We start from the raw sequence: 23432 nt of genomic DNA, 5'->3' as shown, positions 1-23432 counted from the left end.
TAGGCCAGGCAGTAAGTCAGTTACTTTCACATATACTTCCTAATTTGATCCTCAGAACAGCTCTGTCAAGTAGGTTTCATTATCCGTATTTCAAAAAAAACAAACAGGTTCAGAGAGGTTAAGCAGTTGATTATAGTCACATGGCTAACGTGCAGCGAGGCTGAGACCTAACCTAGATATTCTGATTCTATTTATGTTAATCTTTCTACGATATCACATTGTATTATCTACTTACATGACAATGTTTAAGGAATGAGTTCTTCACATTTATGTGGTCTGTTTTTTTTCTTTTCCTTTTTTGCTTGGTTCCCCTTTTCCTACTCTCTTTCTATTATCTATCCAGGTAATCCATATTAACTTACTAATATATATCTTTGAATATTTTTCTCCACGTTCATATAATCATATATATACACGTAAGTATGTGCCCATAATATATTCACATTTATTCATTGAAGGTGTTTAGATATTTTTTTTGTATTATAAAAATTAATTTCATTGTATACACCCTTTTCTGCATTTGCTTTTCTTATTCAATAATATCTTGTGGAAATCTCTTCAAGCAATACACCTAAAAGCTCCTTCCTAAGTCAGATGTATGTAACGTCATTTCTCTGTTCATTTGCATTTTCCTGACTACTACAGAGTCAAACACATTTTCTTAAGTTAGCCATGTTAGAGAATTTTGCTTTTAAATCTCTTCATATCCTCTGTCAATTTTTCTGATGGGTTATTTATCTTCCTTCTTCCTTTACAAGAGCTCTTTGAATATTATAAGATATTAATCCTCTGTCCTCCATGCTACAAATGTTTTTTTTAAATTTTTTTTGCATATTGATTCTCTTTAAGGAATCTTTACAAGGTTAAATTTTTTACTTTAGTACAGCTAAATTTGACTTTTTTTTTTTTTTTTTTTTTTTACAGCTTCTGGGATTTCAGTCTTTGTAAGAATGATTTTCCTCATCCACATATTGTTAATTTAATCTCCTAGATTTCCTTCCTTAAAAGGTTGCTATGACTTTACTTTTTTACTGCCAAATTTTTAATCCACCTGGAATTTACTTGTGAAGGTAGCCTAGGAGGACTTCCATTTAACTTCCTCCCAGATCGATGACCAGCTAGCGGTATGGGCACCATGAGGAACTGATGAATTCAAACGCAACTTTCACCTTACTCGAAACATGCAATATCACAATTTACTTATGGAATATCATGTTCTACTAATTTATTTGTCTAGTATATGCCCAAATCATACTAATTTAATTACGGTGGCTTTATAACATGTCCTGGTATGTTCTGATTCCCTCGCATTTCATACTTTTCTTTGTTATTTTCAAGCATTACTTCTTCCAAGTGGTGGAAAGAATACTTCCTGTGTCCTCTCTTCCCTCTCCTACCCACATACAAATACAAACACCGAAGCTCAGGGAGGAGGCTTTCCTGCTCCTAGCACACCTCGCGCTCTTGCAGCGTTGAGAAATGAGAGAATCTAGCCTACTTTTTATATAATTCCTCTACATTTTAAACATCTTTTGCTGTTGTTGTTCAAAAGATCTGCTCAATTCCGAACGAAGTGTGTTAAGGCCTACCACATTAGTCTGGGTTCTCACTTGTCCGCAACAGAAGCCAACTCTAATTGAAGCGCGCGCACACACACACACACACACACACACACACACACACACACACAAACCCAAACCAGTGGCCGCCTAGCTGATTCCGACGCATGGTGACCCTATGCATTTCAGAGTAGAACTGCTCCATAGCGTTTTCAATGGCTGTGACCTTTTGAAAACAGATCACCAGGCCTTTCTTCTGAGGCACCTCTGGGTGGATTGAAACCACCAATCTTTTGGTTAGTAGCTGTCATGGATTGAATTATGTCCCCCCAAAAATGTGTGTATCAATTTGGTTGGGCCATGATTCCCAGTATTGTGTGATTTTCCTATTTGTTGTAAATCCTGCCTCTATGGTGTTAACGAGGGGGATGGGCAGCAGTTGTGTTGGTGAGGCAGGACTCAATCTACGAGATTGGATTGTGTCTTTAGGCAATCTGTTGAGATATAAAAGAGAGAAGTAAGTGGGCGGGGGGAGGGGACATCTCATACCACCAAGAAAGCAGTATGGGAGCAGACTGCCTCCTTTGGACCCAAGGTCCCTGTGTGGAGAAGCTCCTAGTCTGGGGGAACACTGGAGTGAAAGCTGACAGAGAGCGAAAGCCTTCCCCTGGAGCTGATGCCCTGAATTTGGACTGTTAGCGTACTCTACTGTGAGGAAACAAACGTCTCTCTGTTAAAGCCATCCACCTGTGGTATTTCTGTTACAGCAGCACTACATGACCAAGACAGGAGCCCAACATTAACCATTTGAGCCACCCAGGAACTCCTAATTTAACCAGAAAAGGAGTTTAAAATACCCGTTGCTGTCAATTCCAACTCATAGAGACCCTAGGACAGAGTAGAACTGCCCCATAGGGTTTCCAAGGAGTGGCTGATGGATTTGAACGGCCGACCATTTGGTTTGCAGTAGCTCTCTTAACCACTGTGTCACCAGGGCTCTGAAAAGTTTACTGAAAAGAATATTGATTAGTTCATAGACTCACTGGGAAAGCTGGAAAGCCAGGTTTGAAGCTTTGTAGCAAGGGATGTGCCCAAAACTTCACAGAATTGGTTGATTGATCTCCCATGAAGAGCTATATCCTGGGAGAGTCCCCAAACGTGGAAGGGAGTTGCAACGCAGATGGCCAAAAGGATGACCCATACTGTATTTTCATTAAATCATCCTTGAATTTTCTGGCTGTTGCTTCATATATTTAGCTATCTTATTATTTGCTGTAATAAGGCTTATTACTGTTGCATCTTTTTCAAAAGTCCCTCTTTATCTTGTTCTCTACTTTGCCTAATGTTAATATTGCCATTCTTGCTTTCTTTTTGTTTATAGTTACTGAATGTCTCCACTAATATCTTTATTTTAAAATTAAAACAAGTCCTCAGCTTTCATTTCCTGATATCTCTGTTTTAGTTCATTTATTATTCTAAGGAGGTTTGTAAATACCTTGTTGCTGGGCTTTGTTTTTTAATCAAAATATGAAACTTTTGCTTTTAATGGAATTCAGTTCACTCATATTTTAGTGTAATGGTTCATATACATGACACTATACATTCTATCTTCCTTCGATTAAAGCCTTTGTGGTGGAAGATGAAGCAATCTTCACCTCTCCCACTGAGGCACAGGGAGGGAGCTTCCTCGATCCCAGGACACCTGGCTCTTTACTAGCATTATATCAACCCTTCGCCTTCACCCTGGCCTCTTGGGGGCCGGATCGAGCAGGTGTACTTATGAAGGGCTTATGTCAATGTCATCTCTCAAGAATCCATGGGTCTCAATGGGGTAAGCCTGATTCAGGGATCTGTGAATTCTGCTCCTTAGTCAAGGCTCTCTGATATTCATCTCCAAGCATCTCACCCAGTTCACTTTAGAAAAAGCACTGCAACGTTTCTCTCCAGAAGTCTCAAAGAACTAAAGGTTTCACATGTACTCAACTACCTAGCAGTGCCAGCAATCATTTGGCTTGAAAAGGCAGATTGATGTTGGAAGTGGAGTTATAGTAAAGCATGTTGAGATCATCAGATTCCGAGTTTATATGTTACTATAATTTTATAACATAAAAGGTATTACTACTATTCTTATTCCCGTAACGGCCCTTCTACATACTCTACAGCCAAATCTTAAAGAGCTCTGTCAACTTACTAAAATTGGGCCAAGTTATCTCTTTACAATAATAACAATGATAACAGCAGACACTTGTATAGAGCTTCCTTTGTGCCAGGCACTTTAATCCTCAAAAATACTATAAAAAAACAAAACCCATTGCTGTCAAGTTGATTCCAACTCATAGTGACCCTACAGCACTGAGCAGAACTGCCCCATAGGGTTTGCAAGGAGTGGCTGGTAGATTTGAACTGCTGGCCTTTTGGTTAGCAGCCATAGCTCTTAACCACTGCACCACCAACACTATAGATCTACAATACACAGATCTGTAGGCTGGATTTGTATCATTGAGCAGAAGTCTTTTGTTTTGGCAGTGTCACATATTTATTAGGAACACTGACTCTGGACCTAGGCTGGTTAAGTTCAAACTCCAAAACCAGATCTATGCATTTACAACTAACTGTACACCAAGGCGCTGACATTCTAATGAGGTCAGAGGTGAGAAGACATACTAAAACTCAGGGCAGTAAGTGAAAGTTTGCATCTTCAACATTGTTACCCAGACCCTTTCTTTCTTTAGTTTCCAGAAGGCAGTCAGAAGGCTCGTGCACTTCCGGTTCCAGCCCAAGGCAGAAAGGTGGCCCAAGAAAAAAGCACCCTCAGATTCTGATATTTGGGAATTTCCCAAGAAAAAAAAATTCAGCTTACTGTCTAATCATAATACAGTAAGCCTGTAAGACCACAAGCCAACCAAACACATGAGCTTCATATTACCTTTTTGGCATTTTACTCTTAAATATCAATGAACAGAAAAAGATCACCAGGCATTTAAAGAGATACATCTTGTCCAAGGCAAGGTCACAGAAGCTCCATAGACACATACAAACTTCCTGAGGGACCAAATTACTGGGCCAAGGGCTGTGCGGACCATGGTCTCAGGGAACAGCTAGCTGAATTGGCATAACATAGTTTATAAAGTGTACATTCTACTTTGGTAAGTAGTGTCTGAAGTCTTACAAGATTGTGAACAGCCATCTAAGATGCTCCACTGGTCTCACCCCATCTGGGGCAAGGGAGAATGAAGAAAACCAAAGACACAAGGGAAAGATTAGTTCAAAGGACTAATGGATCACAACTACCACAGCCTCCACCAGACTGAGTCCAGCACAACTAGATAGTGTCTGGCTACCACTGACTGCTCTGACAGGAATCACATTAGATCGTCCTGGACAGAGCTGGGGAAAAATGTAGAAAAAAATTCTAACACACAAAAAAGGACCAGGCTTACTGGCCTGACAGAGACTAGAGAAACCCCAAGAATATGGACCCCGGACATACTTAAAGCTCAGGAATGAAGTCACTCCTGAGATCCACCCTTTAGCCAAATATTAGACAGGCCCATAAAACGAAACAAGACCAAAGGGGCTTACCAGAGGCAAGAACTAGAAGGCAGAAGGGGACAGGAAAGCTGGTAATAGGGAACCCAAGGTTGAGAAGGGGAGGGTGTTGGCATGTTGTGAAGTTGGTAACCAATGTCACAAAACAATATGTGTACTAATTGTTTAATGAGAAGCTAGTTTGTTCTGTAGAATAATAAAAAAAAAAAAATAAAGAGATACAGATAGGCAAACAGAAAAAAGAAACAGATGACAGAGACAATGCAGACAGGAGGAGAACACTAAAAAAATATATTCAATATACTCAGCTAACAGGAGATATAATATTAAACGAGAACAGGACGTCACAGAAAAGAAACATCCAGAGAATAAATGGATCTTCAAAATAAAAATTATGACAGCTAAAATAAAATATTCAACAGATGGTTAGTTAGAAGAGAAATTTAAGGAAGCCTCCAAGGAAGTAAAAAATAAATGAAGAAACAGAAAGTAGGAGAGAAAAGATAAGAAAATTAGGGAATCAATCCAGAAAGTCCAACATTCAACAAATAAAAGTTCAAAAAAAGCAAACAAAGAAAAACAAATACATCACAGAGAAAATATAAGAAATTTCCCAGAACTGAAGGACGTGAATTTCTAGATTTAAATGGCCTACCGTGTGCCCAGTAAAATGAATGAAAAAGGATTCTCAGTAAGAGGGCACACTGAAACTCTGGAACACTGATGGTGGTGGCGATGGTGCAGACACTGAGAGTTTCCAGAGGGGGAAGACAGGTCAAATACAAAGAATTTTGAATAACACAGGCATTTTTTTTCCCCCTACAGCTTAAAGATAGATAACAATGAGGAAATGTTAACATTCTAAAGGAAACTGATTTCCAAGTTAGGATTTCCTACTCAGCCAAACTATTAAACATCTTTAAAGGCAGGATAAAGATATTTCTAAACAAACAGTGTCTTTAAAAATTGTACCTCCAATGTGTCCTCTCTTCAGAATACTAATGGTGAATGGACTCCACGAAAATACAGGAGTCAAAAAAGACAGAGAATTCGTAGGACGCAAAAGACACAGGCTTTACCACAAAAGTGGCAAAAAGGACATTTGAGGACCACAGTGAAGTGAATAGCTTGCATCAGTCCTAGAGAACAGTCCAGTGTGAAGCAGGGGATGAAGGCTCCAGGATGGATGTCTCTAAGAAAAGGATGGAAATACAATGGTTTGATACATTTGGCCCAGTTGAGGGGCATTTTAGAGATCCGGCGGAGTATTTAGCTATGATTTACTGCTAAGTACATGAAGAACTAGCTATGTGAGGAAACAAAATAATTACTAACAAGAATTTTTGTTTTCATTATAATCCTTGTGGTATTATCTGACTTTTAAGCAATATAAAAATTAAATTAACAATGAATAAGACCAGTTCATAACTATTTAAAATATATATAAAAACTTGAACTGAACTGATACAATAATTAACATAACTTTATTTGGTAGATAGCAATATTAAAAAAAATTATAACATTTCATAATAAATCATCTCAAAATAAATCAAAAATTTATAATTGTGAAAAAGGTTTAAGATTTTTATTTTTAAACACTGAAGATTTTTTTTGTGACTTTTTTATGCCTCTTACTCATACCTTGTTCTATTTCATTAAGACCACTGCAACTGAAACAAATATATCATTTACCTTTGAGAATGATTAACATTTACTAGTCTTATAACAAGATTAATTTTCTACCAAATGCCTACTCATTCTGTTAAATGCTAAATCTTATATTTTATAGCAGATAAAAATTTAAAATGAAAAGATTTTATTAGATTTTCTGGAAGATGTTATCTTTACCCTGAAGTGGAAAATTTGAGAAACTAAGATAATAATCTTGGTGCTGGGTGCTCTACACATTGCTATCTCATTTAACTCTAAAGGAACTGATGCAAAGTCAGGTCGGTTAACTTCTCAGAGACACAAGGACAGAACGTGCTAGAATCAAAAATCAAAGCAATTCTGTCTGCTCCTAAACTTCAGAATCTTTCCATTCCAGCAAATCTATCTTCCTGTTTCCAGGGATCACCATTTTTAAAATATCATGAAATTAATCTCCATAAAATATTACTTTCATCATGCTGTGTCCTGGCTAAAGAATCCATAACACATCACATAAAATTCAAACTCAATTTCATCTTACTTACAGGATCGTCCAAGCTTTATGAAACTGTATTCTTCATTAATTTCCAATGCATGATCTCCTACTGGGATCACTAGCATATTTCGCCATCTTTAATTAGAAATTCATGCGTTCTCATCATAATGGTTAAGAGCTACAGCTGAGAACCAACAGGTCAGCAGTTCAAATCCACCAGGTGCTCCTTGGAAACTCCATGGGGCAGTTTTACTCTGTCCTATCGGGTTGCTCTGAGCTGGAATAGACTTGATGGCAACGGGTTTGGTTTTTTCATAATGTTTAGAAGTAGGGTTGGCAAACAAAAAGTTGAAAGATTGTTGGATTAAAATTTACTTTTCACCAGTCACCCAAATGAAGATTTCCTAGTCCTACTTGCATATTCTTATCTTAAAAGAAAAGCGCCCTGGTGGTACAATGGTTAAACACTCGGCTGCTAGCCAAAAGGTTGGCAGTTTGAACCCACCACGTCTTCTGGAGAAAAGACCTAGTGATCTGCTCCTGTAAAGACTACAGCTTAGGAAACCCTATGGGGCAGCTCTACTTTGTCCTACAGGGTCGCTATGAGTCAGAACAGACCTTGTGTCACATAACAACATCTTAAAAGAAACACCAAATTAAAAAATTATTAAAGAGCATTTTAAAGCAATTCTATTCATTTAACACCTGCATTACTTGGCACAGCATATATAAATCAACAAATTCTTTTACAGCGAGATCCGTCATCTCCCGGCGATAACTGCCACAATCCATGAGCCATCTAAAAGGGTGGGGGGTGGGGGGTGGGGGGTGGGGGGCGGGGGGGGGAGCACTTCCTTTGGAAGACAGAAATGATTTATGGTTCTTAGATATTTGTGGCATTTTAAAAGGACCACAAACAATAATAATTTTAAAAATTCAAATAATAAATATTTATTGAGCCCAAAATGTCTTTGACTTTATGCAACAAAGATGACCATTAAAAACACAGCTTTTCAATGTGGCAGTTCTATTAAATGGGATAAATTCACACATGAAACATACTGGCTGAACGCTATTTTCTCTTTTATAAAAATACAAGAGATTTAAAAAAAACCTTAAAATATAGAACCATTTTTTATCATAATGGTAACTGAAGATTAACAGCCCTAAACAAAGCCAATGCCAAAATTTCTTCTTCAGAAGAGGCTAGGACTTTGAAAGCTATCCGTAGATTTTCTTACATAGGCAGCGATCTCTCTTTAGGGAGCTGTGCAGAGTTCGATTATATTACATAGGTCTACACTAAAAATAAAACAAACAGCAACCAAAAACCCAAAATGCTCAACACCAAAAAAAAAAACATTGTTGAATGAATAAACAAAATGATTTGTTCGTGATTCAATGATTCAATACAACGAAAACCAAAAGGAAGTGCAATTCACTCATTTAAAATTCACTGTGGCAGAGCCGCTAGTATTTATTTTCATAGCACAGAATGCTACCAAAATGTTGCTAAAATCTAAAACCACAGAGTTTTTCTCTGAGGTTAACTCAAAGAAGTTCCGGAAAGCAATAAAAACAATTAAATCAACCGCTGAAAAGTTCAGAAAAGTGGGGGAAAAAAACCTAGCACTTAAAAATTACAAGCCCTTTCATCAGAGTCTCAAGTAAGCAGTTAAAATCAATTAGTTCTCAACCTGCTGTGACCAAAGTAATTACTTTTATTACACATTTTAGAGAACAGGAAACAGAAGTTCACTGACACTAATCCTCCGTCCTTCCCTCACCCCACATGGGATAAATTAGCTATGGATCTGTGACTAGAACTGAGATCACAATTTTTGATTTGCTCAGATCAGTGAATTCTTTCTGAGGGTAACAGATTCCAGTCATGCCAAGTAGATTTTTCAGCTAGAAGCCATAATGTAAATTCACAGGCTGTGATGTTGTATCTTTAACAGATTACTAACAACAACTTTCAAGTTCCTTAAAGGAACATATAAGGAGGGCTATAATAATTTCTTGAGTACATCTTCTCTTGCACATCTACTTAGAAATACATATATTTTTCTACACAGTTTTTACCTATAGCTTCATTATTCTTCTTTTTCCCTGGTCCAAAATAGAAAAAAACATGTTTGATTCGTGGGTTGACTAAAATTGACTAAGACTGTTTCGGGGAAAAGTAGTAAAAAATAACTTGTCTAGTCTCTTGTTCCTTGCACATTAAAAAACAAAATACAACAAAACTCTTGTCGTTTCTTCCTTCAACTATTCAATACACAATTTTATACTCTATATTGATGATTTTAGTTCCTTTAGGGGTGGGTTGAGGCACGTTCTAAATCTACTGCTTGTTTTTCTTCTGTCAGTCAAGCGGCTTGTTTTCTCATATTTTTGATTAAGTTTGTATCTGGCTGAACTTGTTCTGTGGGAATCCCGTGAGGCCGGAGTTGAAAAATATTTTTCCGTAAAATGGATTTGCTTTGCTTCTTCCACGTACCGGTGGATTGCTACAAACCTGGTGCCACTTTAGTTTTTGGGCTTGGGGTTGAACTCCATCCAGGCTCAGAGCCCCCAGGGTAAGGCTATGGTTATACATCCTTAGAAGACTATAATAATTATTATGATTTCCATTTGGTGACATGGTAGAAATAGTTTTCCTGTCAACTTTCTTTGCTAAGTGGCAGATATTTTTCCTAGTCTACCCTTTCAATGAGGGTATAGTCCCTACAAGGGTTCCAGCTTTGGGCAGGCTGGAGAGAGGTTTAGCTTCCTGCCATCTTGTATAGATTCAGCCCTAGATTCATCCTTTACTTACCACTCTGGGTTTTAAAACCTACTGCCGTCCAGTTGATTCTGACTCACAGGGACCCTATAGAACAGAACAGAACTGCTCCATAGGGTGTCCGAGGCTGTACAGTAGCAGACTGCCACATCTTTCTCCCACAGAGTGGCTGGTGGATTTGAACCACCGACTTTACGGTTAGCAGATGAGTGCTTAACCACTGCATCACCAGAGCTCCTTACTCTGTGTTTAGCTCCCTTTGAATTTTCCTTATTTTTAAATGTTCAATTCATAAGCATGTGTTTGTTGTAACTTATCATCAAGGTGTTGACATTAAGAAGGCTCTTTCGGAATCGACTCGACGGCACTGGGTTTTAGGATAGACAGTTGGCTATTACGCAATCGGAGTAGTCTGCACATTCGTTATGAGTCATTATTTCTGTCTCCTCCATTTCTGGCCTGTGGGGCTAAATTGTTGGTCTATTCACATTTGCCTCAGACCTTAAGAGCCGATGCTTGCAGTGTATCACACCTGCTGGACCTGACTTTTCTTCTTCCTTTGTGCTGACAATGTTGAGACAGAACCCCCACACTGTTGTATTAAAAACCCTGTTTCCTTTCCTGAGCTTCCTCACTCGCCGCCCTACCTTTGCATTTGAATCCTGCTTTTGCTTGGAGGTTATATTTAAATCCAATTCCACCTGCTTAGTATGATTAAGACTGTTGCTGACCTAACTTGTATGAACTCCCTACTTGTAAATCCCTTTAAAAGTAACCTGCCTGCCCACCCTTGGCTAGCAGTTTTGGCAGCAGCAGCTCCAACTGCCTCCTTTGCCTTATACAATGAAATAAAGGTACCTTTCCTGTTCTCCCGACTCAGTCTCTGCCTTTAGTAGCCAATACGAGTCAGGCCGAGCAAAAACCTGGGGCTTCCATCCAGTAACAATGTTGAATTTTACCTAAATCCTGAGCTCCCAGGAAAACAAGAGCAAAACAATTCATAAATTCTCCCATTCTGTGTTCTGCCAAATCTCTAAAAACCTCATCCTTTTGTATTTCCATAGAGGGCTAACAGTAAACAACCACTTTGCATCTACCTCCGTCCTTCCTCATGGCTCCCATGTGACTCGTACATGACTCATTTGTTTACCTGCCTCTATAAAGCTTCACTCCCCTTTGTTTTCTTTGAGCTATTCCTCATTAATGAACTTTCTCTCTATTGGAATAGCCTGAATAAAATCAACTCCTTAATTGTCCAGTGCATTTGGTCCTTCACAATACCAAAAGGACCTTAAATTACCCAACTAAAGCTTGGAATGAAAGAAAATTTTAATTAAATTCTATTTTCAATCACTTTCAATTTATTCCCTTTTAAACTCTCAAACGCACACACAGACACACACACATATACACATCCTTATGGGAGCCCAACTTTTCTAAAACGTCTTCAGCCTAGGAAGTGAATATTTGTTAAAGAAAGAAGAAAAAAAAAAATGATTCTGATTCTGATTACGTACTGAATGATGCATAAATCTGGATGCGTTCTTTAATAAACTGGGGTGAAATCTCAAGTATCAGTTCAGGTAGACAGTGGCAGCCAACCAAGAGCCAATGATATTATCATGCGATTCCTGTTCCCTAAAGATTTAAGTGTATGAATGATGGCGGTCAAAGGGAGTGGGCGTGATTAAACAGTAAATGATACCTATCAGTCAGATTTAATTCTAAATTTTTACTTATCCTTAGAATACCTTCTTTTTAACCATAGTACTCAATGATGAAGGAGCCCTAGTTGTTCAGTGGTTAAGCACTCAGCTGCTAACTAAAAGGTTGGCAGTTCTAACCCACCAGCCGCTCCGAGGCAGGAAGATGTGGCAGTCTGCTTCTGTAAAGATTTACAGCCTTGGAAACCCTATGGTTTCTGTCCTATAGGGTCACTGTGAGTTCAGTTGACTCGACAGCAAGAGGTTTAAAACCAACCCAGTGCCGTCGAGTTTAGGCAGTATTAAATTTCCCCTGATACTATGATTTAAAATCTTTAATTACTCTTCAGAAGAAGACAAAAAGAAGGATTTGAGGTTACTGAGAATCAGCTAGGTTCACTTCCGAATCTGCAGGGTAACCTTAAGGGGAATGAAAATGAAGGTGTGCTACGTGCTGCAGTACTAATACAAAATCCGTGATTATCAAGTTTTATTGCTTTTCAAAAAAGTACTGGATTAAATTTTGCAGAACTCCTCTCTTTCAAAATTATGATAGAGATTAACACACTAAGTAAAAGGTCTAGAATCCCATTAAACGAATGATCTTTGAATATTCAAAACATACCAGTCTGCGGTTTGCACCTGGCTGATAACCTCAAAGCTGATGGTCTGAACCTAACCAGTGGCTCCACAGAAGACAGTACTGGCAACCTGCTTCCACAGAGACTAAAGCCAGGAGCCCTGTGCAACAGTTCTTCGCTGACACACAGGGGACTGCCACGAGTGGCAGTCGGCTCGTCAGGGATGGGCGGGAGTCTGCTCGTCCGGGATGAGCGGGAGTCAGCTCGTCCGGGATGAGCGGGAGTCAGCTGGTCGGGGATGAGCGGGAGTCGGCTCGTCCGGGATGAGCGGGAGTCAGCTGGTCGGGGATGAGCGGGAGTCGGCTCGTCCGGGATGAGCGGGAGTCGGCTGGCCAGGGATGAGCGGGATTCAGCTGGTCGGGGATGAGCGGGAGTCGGCTGGTCAGGGATGAGCGGGAGTCAGCTGGTCGGGGATGAGCGGGAGTCAGCTGGTCGGGGATGAGCGGGAGTCGGCTGGTCAGGGATGAGCGGGATTCAGCTGGTCGGGGATGAGCGGGAGTCGGCTGGTCGGGGATGAGCGGGAGTCAGCTGGTCGGGGATGAGCGGGAGTCGGCTCGTCCGGGATGACCGGAAGTCAGCTGGTCGGGGATGAGCGGGAGTCAGCTCCTCGGGGATGAGCGGGAGTCAGCTGGTCAGGGATGAGCGGGAGTCAGCTGGTCGGGGATGAGCGGGAGTCAGCTGGTCGGGGATGAGCGGGAGTCAGCTCCTCGGGGATGTGCGGGAGTCAGCTGGTCGGGGATGAGCGGGAGTCGGCTCGTCCGGGATGAGCGGGAGTCAGCTGGTCGGGGATGAGCGGGAGTCGGCTCGTCCGGGATGAGCGGGAGTCAGCTGGTCGGGGATGAGCGGGAGTCAGCTCGTCCGGGATGAGCGGGAGTCAGCTGGTCAGGGATGAGCGGGAGTCGGCTCGTCGGGGATGAGCGGGAGTCTGCTCGTCTGGGATGAGCGGGAGTCAGCTCCTCGGGGATGTGCGGGAGTCAGCTGGTCGGGGATGAGCGGGAGTCAGCTGGTCGGGGATGAGCGGGATTCAGCTGGTCGGGGATGAGCGGGAGGCGGTTGGTCTGGGATGAGCGGGAGTCAGCTCCTCGGGGATGAGCGGGAGTCGGCTCGTCGGGGATGACCGGAAGTCAGCTGGTCAGGGATGAGCGGGAGTCGGCTCGTCGGGGATGAGCGGGAGTCAGCTGGTCGGGGATGAGCGGGAGTCTGTTTATCGGGGATGAGCGGGAGTCAGCTGGTCAGGGATGAGCGGGAGTCAGCTCCTCGGGGATGAGCGGGAGTTAGCTGGTCAGGGATGAGCGGGAGTCAGCTGGTCGGGGATGAGCGGGAGTCTGCTCGTCGGGGATGAGCCGGAGTCAGCTCGTCCGGGATGAGCGGGAGTCAGCTGGTCGGGGATGAGCGGGAGTCAGCTCGTCCGGGATGAGCGGGAGTCAGCTGGTCGGGGATGAGCGGGAGTCAGCTCCTCGGGGATGAGCGGGAGTTAGCTGGTCAGGGATGAGCGGGAGTCAGCTGGTCGGGGATGAGCGGGAGTCTGCTCGTCGGGGATGAGCGGGAGTCAGCTCGTCCGGGATGAGCGGGAGTCAGCTGGTCGGGGATGAGCGGGAGTCGGTTCGTCCGGGATGAGCGGGAGTCAGCTGGTCGGGGATGAGCGGGAGTCGGTTCGTCCGGGATGAGCGGGAGTCAGCTGGTCGGGGATGAGCGGGAGTCGGCTGGTCGGGGATGAGCGGGAGTCGGCTGGTCGGGGATGAGCGGGAGTCAGCTGGTCGGGGATGAGCGGGAGTCAGCTGGTCAGGGATGAGCGGGATTCAGCTGGTCGGGGATGAGCGGGAGTCGGCTGGTCGGGGATGAGCGGGAGTCAGCTCCTCGGGGATGAGCGGGAGTCGGCTCGTCGGGGATGACCGGACGTCAGCTGGTCAGGGATGAGCGGGAGTCGGCTCGTCGGGGATGAGCGGGAGCCTGCTCGTCCGGGATGAGCGGGAGTCAGCTGGTCGGGGATGAGCGGGAGTCAGCTGGTCGGGGATGAGCGGGAGTCAGCTGGTCGGGGATGAGCGGGAGTCTGCTTATCGGGGATGAGCTGGAGTCAGCTGGTCAGGGATAAGCGGGAGTCAGCTCCTCGGGGATGAGCGGGAGTCAGCTCGTCCGGGATGAGCGGGAGTCAGCTCGTCCGGGATGAGCGGGAGTCAGCTGGTCGGGGATGAGCGGGAGTCAGCTCCTCGGGGATGAGCGGGAGTCAGCTGGTCAGGGATGAGCGGGAGTCAGCTGGTCGGGGATGAGCGGGAGTCTGTTCGTCGGGGATGAGCGGGAGTCAGCTCGTCCGGGATGAGCGGGAGTCGGCTGGTCGGGGATGAGCGGGAGTCAGCTGGTCTGGGATGAGCGGGAGTCGGTTGGTCTGGGATGAGCGGGAGTCAGCTGGTCGGGGATGAGCTGGAGTCGGCTGGTCGGGGATGAGCGGGAGTCGGCTCGTCGGGGATGAGCGGGAGTCGGCTCGTCGGGGATGGGTTTATTTTATTGAATATGATATTTTTACAAACAATGTCTAGTAAACCAGATTTTAAATTCCTTGATTACAGTTTGATATAACACTCATGAAATACATATTCTAGTATACTTAGTAAGCTAAAACTCCAATATGGAATACTTTCTGAGGCATATAGACATAGCTAGATGTATTTAATAATTTACCTTGTTTCTAATTGTTTTATACTAGATTGTAACTGCTGTAAGCGCCTATCTGATGCTTCCTCTCTTCCTTGGGCAGACACCATATCCTCCTCCTAGAAAGTAAAAAAAACTGAAGGCTTACTATGAAAATATAAAAATTCAGTACACCATTATACAGCAGAAAGAAAACAGTTCACATTACAAAGTTATGCTGCTCGAATTCTAATATGTAAATTTAAAGAAGCAACATGACTTCGGAAACAAACCATGTGATATTGAAAAAAAGGGGGGCAAGGGCTTCACCAGCAACCTAGTATTTGAAAAACAATAATCAAAACAGTCATTGCATATAGATTTCTACGAATATTTCAAACTATTTATATATTGGAAGTCTAACAAAATAAGGCAGGACTTTGCATGCAGGCAGAATTCTAGAATTTGCTCTCTTTAACCATATTATACTGCCTGTCACTGTCAAGGTAATCCTAATCTCTTTTGACTTAGTAATGCTCAGAAATATATTAACAAAATGCCTAAATCACCGCTATATTCCTAGAATAGACTCTACATGGTCATAAACTTTATCAGTATTTTATTTCAGATGTTTGAATCCACGTACATGAGTAAGAATATCCACAGGCATGTTTATGCAATCTCTGGCAGATGCCAGTATCCACTTTAGATCAAAGCCATAAAATGAGATTTTTTCAACGTTTTGCAAAATTTATATAACATGAAAATTATTTCAGAAAGAAATACAAAAACCTACCTGGGACTGATGTTCTCATTTCATTTTTATACATGATTCCAGGGCTTTTGGCTGCAATTGCATTGAATCTATAAACCAGTTTGGTATAGTAGTATCAAGTCTTCCAGTCCATGATCATGGTATATCTCTAGATTTATTTAGGCTGTGTCTACTTCAATTTTTCTCAGAAATGTTTTATTTTGTTACATTTATCCTGAAGCTTTTCATGCTTTTAGGTACTATATAAACAGTATTGTATATTTATTTCATTTTCAAATTGCTTTTGGCTAGTATGTAGAAATACTACTGATTTTTGCATATTGCCTTTAATCATGTGACCTTATTAATTCTGGTTGCTTTTCTTGTGGACTCCTTAGAATTTTTTATGTATACAATTATGTCTGAAATGAAAGAGGCTTTTACTACTTTGTTTCCAACCTGGATACTTTTTATTTACTTCTCTTGCCATATTGCATGGGATACAAACTCCACTACAATGCTGAATAGGTGAGAGTGGCATCTTTGCTTTATTCTTGATTTTCGGGGAAAAGCGTCTCAGTCTTCCACTATTAAGTATGATGCTGGCTGTGGATTTTTCATGACCTTTCAGATGACTGTTATCAAGCTGAGGAAATTCCCTTCTAATCTTAATTTGCTAAGAGATTTTATCATGAATGGGTGTGGAATTTTGTTGACAGGGTGAGTTTTATTAATTTTTGGATGTAATAAAACACTACATCTCTGGAATAAACCATACTTGTGAACAATGTGTATTATGTTTTATGTGTTGCTGGATTCAATTTGCTAATACTGTGAAGATTTCTGCATCTAAGTTCATGGGAGGTACTGCTCTATAGTTTCACTATGATGTTTTCATCTGGCTTTGTTATCAGGGTAATATTAACTTCATAAAACAAGTAGGGAAGTGCTCCTGCCTCCTCTATTTTTGTAAAGAGTTTGTGAAAGATTGGTATGATTTCATCCATATCTGCCTGACAGAATACAATACTAAAGCCATTGGGTAAGAAGTTTTCTTTGTTGGAAGGTTTCTAATTATGATTAAAATTTCTTTAATTTATATAATTTTCTAGTTTCCCTCAAGTAATTTTTGGTAGTATGTAACTTTCAAGGAATTTATCCATTCATTCAAGCTGTCATATTTAATGGCATGAAGTTCATTAGTAGCCTTTTCATGTTGGTAGGTTCTATAGTGCTGTTCCTTATTTTATTCATGATATTGGTAATTTGTGTCCTTTTTTTTCTTAAAAAGTTTAATTACATTTTTATCAATTTTATGGATTGTTTCAAAGATCCTGCTTTTAGTTTCATTGATTTTTTTTCTATTTAATTCATCAATTTTCTGTTCTACTGATTTCTGTTCTTTAAAAAAAAAATATTTCCTTTTACTTTCTTTGAGTTAAATTGCTCTTCATTTTCTAGCTTCAATTTAGCTTTCTAGATTGGAAGGTTAGGTCATTGAATTTAAGATTCCCTTTTTTCTAATATATATAATTAGAAATATGTATTATCTTCTAAGCACTGTTGTAGCTGTACCCACAAATTTTGATCTGTGTGTTCATTATCATTCAGTTAAAAATATTTTCTAATATATTTTGTAATTTATTCCTTAGTCCACGGCTTGCTTAGACGTTAATTCTTTAATTTCAGATATTGGAGGCTTTTCTTGATGTTTTATTATTGTTAAATTCTAATTTAAGTCCATACTCTGTAAGATTTCAATCTTTTGCAATCAATTAAGACTTATTTTAAGGCCCTGCTTATGGTCTATCTTGGTGACTTTTCTGTGACGTCTTAGGGAAAAAAAAAGTATATTCTGTAGTTGTTGGCTCTAGTGGTCTATAATTATCAATTAGGATAAGGTAGCTGATAGGGCCATTTAGATCTTCTATATTTTTATTACATTTTTTGGGGGGAGATCTATTGCTCTACCAAGGAGTCCTGGTGTTGCAGTGGTTAAGCACTCGGCTGCTAACCCAAAGGTTGGTGGTTCAAACCCACCAGCCACTGCTGCAGAAGAAAGATGTGGTAGTTTTCTTCCATAAAAATTAGGGCCTTGGAAACCCTATAAGGCAGTTCCACTCTGTCCCACAGAGTCACGATGAGTTGGAATCGACTTGATGGCAGAGGGTTTGGGTTTGGTATTGCTCTATAAATTACTAAAAGAGTTGCGTTGAAATCTCCAACTATTACTGTAGATTTGTCTATTTCTCCCTCTAGTTTTGTCAGGTTTTGCTTCACATAATTTCAAACTCTGTTTTGAGTTCTGTTATTGAACCCATATCCATTTATAATTTTTATATACTCCTGATATGTTGACTGGAGCCCTGGTGGTGCAGAGGTTAAGTGCTGTGGCTGCTAACTGAGAGGTCAGCAGTTCGAATCCACTAGTCACTCCCTGGAGACCCTGTGGGGCAATTCTACTCTGTCCTATAGGGTCACCATGAATTGGAATCAACTCCACAGCAATAAGCTTGAGCCTGAAATGCTAACCCTTTTATTATTGTAAAGTTTCCCTTTTTGTTCTGAAGTCTATTTTATTTGATATTAACATAAGGCACTTCAGCTTTCTTATGCTTAATGCTTACACAGGCTTTTTTTTTTTTTTTAACTTTTTGCTTTCAATCTATTTGGGGCTTTGTTTTTAAAGTATTTCTCTTGAGCATATAATAGGCTTTAAAAAATTTTTTTTTAATCTGACAATGTGACTTTTGATTAGAGTCATCAGTCCATTTATATTTAATATAATTATTGATATGGTTGCATTTACATCTATCATTTTGCTATTTGTTATTTGTATCATCTTTAAAATTTTTTTTATCTCTTCTTTTTTAATTTACTGTACTTTAGATGAAGGTTTACAGAAGGAACTAGCTTCTCATTAAACAGTACACATATTGTTTTATGACATTGGTTAACAACCCCACGACATGTCAACACTCTTCCCTTCTCGACCTTGGGTTCCCTATTACCAGCTTTCCTGTTCCCCCTTGCCTTCTAGTCCTTGCCCCTGGGCTGGTGTGCCCCTTTAGTCTCATTTTGTTTTACGGGCCTGTCTAATCTTTGGCTGAAGGGTGAACCTCAGGAGTGACTTGATGACTGAGCTAAAAGGATATCCGGGGGCTATACTCTTGGGGTTTCTCCAGTCTGTGTCAGGCCAGTAGGTCTGGTATTTTTTTTTGCGAGTTACAATTTTGTTCTATATTTTTCTCCAGCTCTGTCTGGGACCCTCTATTGTGATCCCTGTCAGAGTAGTCAGTGTTGGTAGCCAGGTACCATCTAGTTGTACTGGACTCAGTCTGGTGGAGGCTGTAGCAGCTGTGGTCCATTAGTTCTTTGGCCTAATCCTTCCCTTGTGTCTTTAGTTTTCTTCATTCTCCCTTGCTCCTGAAGGAGTGAGACCAGTGAAGTATCTTAGATGGCCACTCACAGGCTTTCAAGACCCCAGACACTACTCACCAAAGTAGAATGTAGAACTTCTTTATAACTATGTTATGCCAATTGAGCTAGATGCTCCCTGAGAGCATGGTCTCTGCAGCCCTCAGCTGAAAAATTATTTTGTTCATTCTTTCCTGCTTTCTTTTCTGTTATACAAGTATTTCTTACTAAAAAAAAAAAATTCTTCTACTGGCTTTTAGCTATATCTCTTTGCCTTATTTTTAGAAGTCTCTCTAGGGTTTTCAATATGCATCTTTAACTTATCCCAATTTATTTAGTGCTAATATTTAATTAATTCTGATAAAATGTTGGAATCTTGCAACAGTGTATTTCCATTTACTATCCTGGTCCTTAGTGCTATCATTGTCATATATTACCATCTGCATATTTTACAAATTCATCAAATATAGTGTTTTACATTCTGCTTTAAGCAGTCATATCTTAAAAAGAAATTAGAAGAAAAATAAGTAAATATTTTCTATAATTCATATTTAATAACATTATAATTACTTCATAATTACTGACATATTTATCATTACTGTTACTCTTAATTTCCTCCTATATCTGTGTTGCCACCTAGTATCATTCTTTTGGGCTAAAGAACTCCTTCAGCATTTTTTGAAGTGCAGGTTTTTTGTTGAAAAATTCTGTTCTTGTTGATCTGAAAATGTCTTCATTTTGCCTTCATTTTTGATGTATAGCTTCATTGGATACAGATTTCTTAGTAGACATTTTTTTTTTTCTTTCAGTACTTTGAATATATTGTTCCAATGCTTTCTGCATTCACAGTTTTTAAATAAGAAGTCATTCATTAATCTTATTGCTGTTCCCTTATATATAATGTCATTTTGCTTTTGCTGCTCTCAACAGAAAGATTTTCTCTCTATAATTGGCCATCAGCAGTTTGATCATGATGCATCAAGAAACGGTATTCTTTGTGTTTATCCTAATAGAGGTTTGCTGAGATTCTTGGACCTGTTAATGTTTTGTACAAAACTGGGAAGTTTTCAGCCATTACATTTTTTTTCTGCTAGCTCCCCACTTCCCTCTGTAATTCAAATTACACATATGTTAGATGGCTTTATATTGTCCTACGGGTCTCCGAAATCTTGGTCATTTTTCTTTAATCTTTTAAACTCAATAGTTTGGATAGGGAATTTCTATTGATCTGTCTAGAAGTTCTTTGATTATTTCTTCTAATTTTTCCAATCTATCTTTGAGGCCATATAATGAAATTTTTATCTTGGTTATTGTATTTTCAGCTCTAAAATTTCCATTTTAAAATTATTTTCTATTTTTCAATTAAAATTCCTTATATGGTCTTTATTAACTTATTTTATTTTAGTTTAAAAACAAATTTTCTTTAATTTCTTGAACATATTTATAGTAGCTGATTTGAAGATTCTGCCTGCTAAATTCAACATCTCGGCCCACTCAGAGTCAGTTTCTACCAACTGCCTTTAGTGGGTCATACTTTCCTATTTAGTACTTTTTGGTTGAAAACTGGGTATAGTAGACAATACATGGTAGTGCCTCTGGATTCTGTTTTGTTCTTTTGAGGATTATTAATTTTTTTCTTCAAGTAGGTAATTATCTTGTTTAGATTCAAACTTTGAAATCTATCGCCCCTATAGTATGCAGCTGCTGATATCTGTGACCAGTTCTTATTACTTTCCCCTGTTGCCTTTTGAGCTAAGCTGCCAGAAGACCTCCCTGTGCCTGCATAATTTGAGGGTCAGTCAAGGATCTGGGCAGAGGTAGGGCTCACTCTCTTTGTGAATTCCTTGTTCCTAGTGATTCCCCTGTAATTTCCAGTTGCTCTGCCAGCTTTGGGGTCTGCCCTCTGATACTTCAAACTTATATGTCTTCAGCATTCTGCAGCCTGAACTGCACACGGTACTCAATTATAAATAGCAGCAAACTCAAATGTCTAGTTCTAAATAACTCTATCTTTAAAGAGTAGGTTTCCATAGTATTTGCCTGCTTTTTTCACCTTTTTTTTTCTCCTCTGGGTCCTTGATCCCTCTCCCCACACACCCATATGCATAGTTTAGTTGTCAGCCATGGATATAGTCAAGAGTTTACACTCAGAATTTAGGACTTATTCTTTTTGTGATTCTCTTGCTGCCAAAATTTCCTCTTCAAATTTCCAACTGCTTTTCTAGCCCTAAGCTCTGATCTTGGGCATCTCAAGCCCATACAAGGCTACTGTTTTCTGCTGCTATTTTCCAAAGCTGTAGCTTTAGGGTATGGGGAGAACCCTCAGCTCGGAAAGCCACAAACTCGCAGTTACTTTCTCTTTTTCAATACTTCCCAGTGTTTTAAAAAAATTTATCCAGTTTTTATAACTGTTATCTTTGGGAGGGTTCATGTAAGCCTTTCAGAAATCTACCATTATTAGATACCTATTGTTGAATTTTTACAGATCAGGAAATAAGGCTAGGAAAGTTATACAGCTCGTAAGTGTCAGAGCTAGAATCTTTAATAACTAGACCGTGTAAATCTAAAGCATGCTCTTTCCTTGACACCCTCCTTAAATTTCTCTATTACATGTGTAAAAAACTAGAGTCTATTATGCTAACAAATATTTTAAGAACACAAAATGAAGTATGAAACAAAACGGAGTATTAAATGCTTTTCTTTCACCTACGTGTAACCAAATGACCAAAATTTGATCCTGTATTAATTTGCATTTCAGTAGTGATGGGCTAGGGATGATTATGAAGTTTTAACGAGTCTAAAGTGAATGGAAATAAAAAAATGTTTTATGAAATTATTTCCAATATTATGTTTTCCTTCCTAGTATCATACTTTATATTGTGGCAGAATTGAAATGATTAATTCATCTTCTAGTAGCCCTCTTTAACACCTTATACAAAATAGATCAACAATAAAGCATCCAGAACACTAAAGTACAGGCAGCCAATCATCTTAGAAAGAGAAAAATGAATACCTTCTTTTGTATCTGTCCTTGAAGATCTTCAGTCACTTTGGTTAACTCTTCTACTTTTGCTGCTGCAACTCTCAGATCTAACTTGGCTTGCCTAAATAAATTAAGGAATATTACTTTAATAGACCATGAAGATTAAAAAATTAGAAAAGAAATCTAAGTTTGGCAAAATGTAGGACTAACTCTTGTACCTGAAAACGGATCTAAAAGGTAAATTCTGAAAGGTTCCTTTATTATAAATAAAGTACATGTGAAAGGGAATAAAGAGGACAAACAGCTAAATGGAGGGTACAAAGTAGGAGTCATTAATACTTCATTTTGGATGAATTATATTTGATACTCAAATAATTTAATATATCCCATGAGAAAGAACTTTAGCACCTTGGTAAATTACCTAACAACAGGCTGGTGCACTTAGTAAAATATAGTTATTTCTATAGTTTCCTGACGTTTACAGAGCTAGAGAAGGGTTACTGATTGGGCTTTTCATTAAAATGAACCTAAATTTCAATTCCTTGATCATTCCTTAAACACCAGAAATACGTTATTTAACCTCTTAGCATAATAAAATTAAAAAATTTGCCACATGATAGTGTAATATTTACTTTCTCCCAAGACTATAGTTGCAAAGGCAAAAAAAAGAAAAAAAACCCAAGTTTTTTGAACATATAACAGTATTAAGTTTTAATACTTTTTTAACTCCCCATAGGAAATGATTTTAGAACAATAATATAAGACTTTCTCCCCCCACCCTCCACTGCACAGGCGATATTGCTTATGGGCCAATCTGTTATTTAGCTGAAAGGTGACCTCCAGGAGTAGTTTCAGTTCAAAGTTGGATATAAGACTTTCTGCAACTGAACAAAAGATTTTTAATATCATACCAATTAAGCACTAAACATGAATACAGAAAACTTTGATTATATATAAAAATACATTTTTAATAAGCTGCTTTGCTGTAGGTATTTATTTCTTAATTATATTTTATGTATATAGTGTAAACAGAAATCACATTAGTGCTACTGAATTTCAAGAAATTATTTGCTGCAGAAAATTTATAAGAAAATGTTACTCACTTCACATACTTCTGACCCTTTAACGGTATTTATAATTACATTGCTGACTAACATAAAACCATGCTGCTATTGTTGTTGTTAGGTGCTGTCAAGTCGGTTTCAGCTCACAGCAATCCTGTGTACAACACAATGAAACACTGTCTGGCCCTGAGCCCTCCTCA

At 39.6% G+C, this 23432-nt stretch overlaps 1 protein-coding gene across 1 annotated transcript in view; it reads right to left on the bottom strand.

Moving 5' to 3' along the window:
- SCLT1 (sodium channel and clathrin linker 1) overlaps nucleotides 1-23432 on the bottom strand; it is a 225149-nt gene that overhangs the window by 79509 nt on the left and 122208 nt on the right. Inside the window, exons 10-11 of the mRNA XM_049885324.1 lie at nucleotides 22199-22289; nucleotides 15063-15154 (exon numbers count right to left, since the gene is read on the bottom strand). Of these exons, the coding sequence (XP_049741281.1) occupies nucleotides 15063-15154; nucleotides 22199-22289 (183 nt within the window). The remainder of the gene's footprint in view (nucleotides 1-15062; nucleotides 15155-22198; nucleotides 22290-23432) is intronic.

Source organism: Elephas maximus, chromosome 5, assembly GCF_024166365.1.
Source record: "Elephas maximus indicus isolate mEleMax1 chromosome 5, mEleMax1 primary haplotype, whole genome shotgun sequence".
NCBI classification, from domain to species: domain Eukaryota; kingdom Metazoa; phylum Chordata; class Mammalia; order Proboscidea; family Elephantidae; genus Elephas; species Elephas maximus.
Note: the sequence above shows the minus strand (reverse complement) of the source record. Positions and strands in the feature narration are given on the sequence as shown.